The sequence below is a fragment of the Oncorhynchus clarkii genome, chromosome 3 (genome assembly GCF_045791955.1).
Source record: "Oncorhynchus clarkii lewisi isolate Uvic-CL-2024 chromosome 3, UVic_Ocla_1.0, whole genome shotgun sequence".
NCBI classification, from domain to species: Eukaryota; Metazoa; Chordata; class Actinopteri; order Salmoniformes; family Salmonidae; genus Oncorhynchus; species Oncorhynchus clarkii.
The window spans coordinates 34,454,096-34,460,095 of NC_092149.1; the positions used below are offsets into that span (position 1 = coordinate 34,454,096).

Genomic DNA, 6,000 nt, shown 5'->3' on the forward strand with positions numbered 1-6,000 from the left:
TCTAAGAGCTCAGATGCAATAATTGAATAACCTATTAACCAACGTTTCGACAGACAAGCTGTCTTCATCCGGGTATAATGATAAACACTGCGGGTCACTTGTTTATATAGAGTCAAAGGACACTACCACTCTGCATACCACTGCTGGCTTGCTTCTGAAGCTAAGCAGGGTTGGTCCTGGTCAGTTCCTGGATGGGAACTGCTAGAAGTGGTGTTGAAGGGCCAGTAGGAGGCACTCTTTCCTCTGGTCTAAAAAAAATATCCCAATTCCCCAGGGCAGTGATTGGGGACACTGCCCTGTGTAGGGTGCCGTCTTTCGGATGGGACATTAAACGGGTGTCCTGACTCTCTGAGGTCATTAAATATCCCGTGGCACTTATTGTAGGGGTGTTAATAATCCCCAGTTTGCAAATGGCTCATTAATCCCCCTCCTCGCCCCTGTAACTATTCCCCAGGTCGTTGCTGCAAATGAGAACATGTTCTCAGTCAACTTACCTGGTAAAATAACGGATTAATAAATAAAATACGTTCATAGATACAATTTGGTTACATAAGCCTACAATGAAATGAAAAATCACAAGAATGGCTTCAGATCAAAGTCTATGTTGAGACCGAAGGAAGCAAGAGTCTTTAAATTAAAGATCCAGGCATCCTCTCATTTAATAAATTATCGAGGTCGATATAATGTAGGGACGAAATTGAATGGTTCGCTCCAAAAAGTGGGCCGCAACTGGGTAAGTCGAGTTTTTGCATCCAATGGTGCTATTAGAATCACACTTCTAATTTGCTTTACCCACATCATTTTTACCACAAGGAGAAGTTATTAAAAGATAAATACCTGCCTTAGTGGAGCAAGTGATAACACCTTTGATAGGGATCTACGCTTGTAGTTTCCATCTGGTAGAGGCGCAAATAGACGTTGTGCAGGGATATTTTGGGGTGGTAAATCAGAGTTTACCAATTGATCTCTGAGAATCTCTCACGGGAATTCGACCAAAGGAGGGTCAGAAAACACATTACCGATACAGTCATCGGATCGTAGAATGTGCCAATGTTTGTGAACGATTCCCTTAATTTGTTCAGAGCACTTTGAGTAGCGGGTAGTTAGAATGCAAGAATGCTTATTTTTGCGAGACTGTCCTTGAAAGAGATCATGTCTCGATTTGTTTAGAATTTTCTCAATGGCATGCTGTTGGTCTAGTCTCTGACAAAGCACAAGCAAATGCCTGAATTCGTGACTTTTATACAGTGTTGCACCGTTTAACATGGTCCTTGTTTCCACGTATGACTGAGAGAATACATTTATTCATGAGCACCGGTAGACACAATCAGCGTCTGAGCTTCATTGACTATAAGCTAAAACCAGACCTCATTCTCAACCAGGGTAGCCTCGCAAAAATATACTAAAATCAATCTATCCTATACATTATCTATATACCATAGTTATGATGGTATGAGTGTTTAGCAAAGACAAGAAAAGGAAGAGAAGAGGGAGAACACTGAAGGTTAGGAGGAATACAATAGGCCTAGATACAGTAGAAAGAGGCTTTTCTTCCCTCAGACGTTTACAGGCCTGCAGAAGGAGTGCGATTGACCATCTGGCCCTCAGTATGGAGCTATGCACTGTAAAAGCACTCAAATCAATGGAAACAACTCCACCTTGGATGCCCACCATTACACAGATGGTGTACTTGGAGAGAACTGCTTAGGCTACCTAACGAAGAGCAGACACTGCACAGACAGAACACCCCACGCAACTGGCCCGCCACCACCACCCACTTCCAGTGAATGTTGCTTGCTTGATTGGCATTGTAACGTATTGTTCAACGTCGGCCGGCAACCATGAACTACAACAGGGCCCTCTGGTGGTCTGTTGATAAATGGCTTTAACCCAGAGTGTGAGTGCGTGAATAGTATACTCATACACAAGCACAACACACACTCACACACATACTCACGGATACACTCTCTTAACGTCACACATAATGTACATGCACACAGCGGAGTCATTTCAGCTAAACTGAGGGTATGGCAAGCTAAATTGACTGCAGACATTATCACCTTGTTGCTGTAGTTTCACTCACCTCAGTCAATAGGGGACCTCTACAGGATCGGTGGGTCCCCCGAGGGAAGGTTGAGCTAACATAGGCTAATGTGATTAGCATGAGTTTGCAAGTAACAAGAACATTTCCCAGGACATAGACATAATAATACATTATGGCCTTTCTCTTGCAAAATCAAAGATGATTTTCTTTGTGTTATCTTTTACCATATCTAATGTGTTCTATTCTCCTACATTATTTTCACATTTCCACAAACAAAAGTGTTTCATTTCAAATGGTATCAAGAATATGCATATCCTTGCTTCAGGTCCTGAACTACAGGCAGTTAGATTTGGGTATGTCATTTTAGGTAAAAATTGAAAAAAATGGGGCGGATCCTTATTAATAACACTCTACAAACACGTTATGCAAGAATTCGCTGGTACGCACCGGGATTAAAACTCTAGTTTAGTTTCTTGTCAAGTCAAACAGCAGTTACCTAGCCAAAGCCATCTACTGCAGCTATCTTTACACACTGTTCTCCCTGCAGCTTCATTGATGCGCTCTCCATAACTCCAGCCAGCCAGGCTACCACATGGTCCTAAAGTCAACCCACTCATATCACTAAACTGCATTTGGCTTTTAATCAGGGTTGGAATAATTTTAGTAGCCTATTTTTAATTGTTGATGTGGAGCTAGGGTATGGCGACTGCCAATTGACACCCAGCATGCACGTGTAGTCTAGGCCTAGGATAACACATACCATACATGATGCATGCGATGATGCCCATAGACCAGGGCTGCCCAACCCTCTTCCTGGAGATCTACTGTCCTGTAGGTTTTCAGTCCAACCCTAATTTAACAGTTCTGAGTCAGCTAGTTAAGGCCTTGTTGAGCAGCTAATTAGTAGAATCAGGTGTGTTAAATTAGGGTTGGACTGGAAACCCACAGGACGGTACATCTCCAGGAAGAGGGTTGGGCAGTCCTGCCACAGACAAACATACCGTAGATTACGTGCATACAGATATACAAACCCATTAAAAAGGCACTCAGAAATGAACGTAGAAATTCAGATTTACACAGTGTTATTGACATAGATGTCACTATATTATTAACGTAAAAAATATGCCTAAGAAGCACAGTAGACACAACCCACACACACACACTCACTCTCACAGACATGCAGACTGTACATGCAGACACATTTCCATGCATTTCATTTTTCTGTTCTAAAGCATTTGTATGTTTTTGTTCATGTGGACATCAACTCAAATTCAGCCCCTTTTCCTGGCACATCCTTCTCATCTGCCTTTTTTTTAAAAGACTAACTCACGGATACAGAAATAACTGCACCTGGACTAGAATAAAAATAAAAATAATATTTGTTTTTAAAGACAATAGTGCAGCTGTAGCACATTTCTAGGTAAATCTGTCTCAGCTCTGTGGCATTTCAACAACAAGACCTGTCACAGGCTATTTTCAGACTCCATTGTATGTGCTGCGCTACTAGAAAAAAAGGTTATTTTGACAAAATTCTTCAATTTGCATCACTAAAACAAAGCAGACTCTACACAGCATCTAAGAAATCACAACTCTCCACAACAATGTCATAGCTGTTCACAATGGTGCAGTCAATCATCAAGACTTGACCAACAAGAATAAGTGATGACATACCACATCTGTAATACTCAATACAACGCATAGTTTTCTAGTGAGGCATCATGGTTTTGTTTGCTCTCAATATTTTTCTAATAATTTGTATAGGAAAAAATACATATAGGTAACTCATTTCAACTACCAGAAGTCAACATGTATTTTTCAAAATATTTGATTATTTAGAATGGGGACTGTATGGCCTATATGGCTGTCTTAGTGGTTAAAAACTAGACTGATGTAGCCTAATAACTATGTAATAACATGTATTTTACTGTAAGACATATGCCTGCCTGTTCTTTAAAAACAAATGGATTGGATTTGGGATAAATAGATTATACCTCACAATTTGTAAAACTTAAAACTATATTTTATATTCTTATATGTTTGTTCACTATTTTACATAATGACTTGTTAGGTTACCTGTTAAGACAAAATACACACATTTGTCCTGGGCCCTATCATATTGCTCTCCATCGTTTACATTGAGCCTTGTAAAGCTACGTTAATTTCGGCTAATGCCATTTTGAGTAATTGTCCTGCGTGGCACCGAGCCACTTGTCAAAAACGATTTGCCTTGGGACAAAAACATATTGATCTTCATTCTGTCCCTCTCTCCTCGCCGCACAAAACGTTTCATCACATCTCCGCGCTCAGAATGAGAATTCTCACATTGTGTTTTACTTGGAGTGATTCCAAAAGACTGGGGCAGCATCACGCGCTCACTTGTGTCATCACATTAACCGTAAAGCAAAGGGGAAAGATAGTGAATAAAGGCTCTAGAGATCTACGCAGGAGTTGCTTACAAACTTCCTTCATTCCATAGGCCTACAGTACGCGTTATGCGGCTGTCCAAGGCAGGCGACACCTGTGCCATCTCAGCACATGGGGCAGCTTAATATATGTTGTTGTTTCCTATTTGCCCTCTTAAGTACAAATAATATTTGTTGGGTTGTGCATACTTATATTGTATTTCTATGCAAACATTTTCTACTGTTTCAAGCATTTTTAAGCATGTCAACCTTCTCCAAAATGAATAACTGACGTGAGATGAAGACTAGTCATATGTATTGATATAGGATGTATTTATAACGCATACATCAACAATATCAATTGCCACATGATAACCACATAGGTAACATATAATAGACTATAAGATAATAATGGCATTGAAAAACAAACAAGCATGGGTAGGGGTCATTTTTACTCCTATCGACTACAATGTGGTTGCATCGAAGCCTCCTGACATGAAGTCACAATAGTTGCACAGAATTTAATCCAATGTATCACTGTCGTATAAAGTACTGTGGGCTATAGTCTCTGTAATATTGTTTTACATGCACACAGTCATCTGATAGCATACCCTTGAAAAGAGCGTAAACATGTATATTTTATAGATGACGGGCAAAACCGTTACTCCAAAAACCACAGATGCTGCACAAGCACAGATAGACACCCTCACTTTCCTAAATAGATATGATTTCCACTCTAAGAACGATACTGATTATTTACATATAGCCGGTCCATATTACACGTAAATAGACACTTAATAAAGCTTACCTATTCGAATGACATGAGGCATCCCACAAGAGTACTGAATCCAAAAGAGACATAGAATGGCCGATGTCCAGTATTCCAAAATCGAACTCCGGGCAGACAACCAAGTGTTTCGCATGATTGTAAAGTCGTGGGATCCACTTTTTAAGATTCCAAAGACGCTTCAGTGTTGCTCATCAAATTTGAATTCGACGGAGTCATATGTGGGTTTGTGTGTCTGCGACAAATGGGCGCTCATTGTACTTGGTGCAACACTCTCCCAGTTTTTTCACTCTCAATACTTTGGACGGCTTTTCAAGATTATACCCCAGTTCCAGACACAGGCGGATCAGTGTTACACCTGCGAATGCTGGCTGCTACAATTAGCCTGAACGAGTCTGTATCTCTTCCCCTCCTACGGTTGATGCTATTTGTCTGCTGGCTGGAGAACAACCGGGCTGGATTCCCGTACAAATGTGGAAGGGAACTGCGCCTGCGGTACTTTTGGTCGCCTCCAACGATGCTCTGACCGGTGTTAGCCACAAAAAGCCTTGAAAACCTGTTTCTTTATAAGTTTCTTCAGAATTCATGCAAGCTCATTACATATTTCAAATATATAAAATATCAGTGCTGATTTGAAATATTAAATGCGTCAAAAATGTTGATATAGCCAAATAGCAGTTATTATCATGATGATAATTGTCTAAATGGTAATTACTGTTCATATAGAAAAAGTATTCGAAATGTTTAAGAAAAGCTTCTTCATGATC

The 6,000-nt window shown here is 40.3% G+C and overlaps 1 protein-coding gene across 1 annotated transcript in view; it reads right to left on the reverse strand.

Annotated features, from left to right (window-relative positions):
• LOC139393932 (glutamate receptor ionotropic, kainate 3-like) overlaps positions 1–5,560 on the reverse strand; it is a 120,284-nt gene extending 114,724 nt beyond the window's left edge. The window contains exon 1 of the mRNA XM_071142109.1: positions 5,255–5,560. Coding sequence (XP_070998210.1) covers positions 5,255–5,369 — 115 coding nt within the window. The 5' untranslated portion in view covers positions 5,370–5,560. The remainder of the gene's footprint in view (positions 1–5,254) is intronic.
• Between the last annotated feature and the right edge of the window lie 440 nt (positions 5,561–6,000).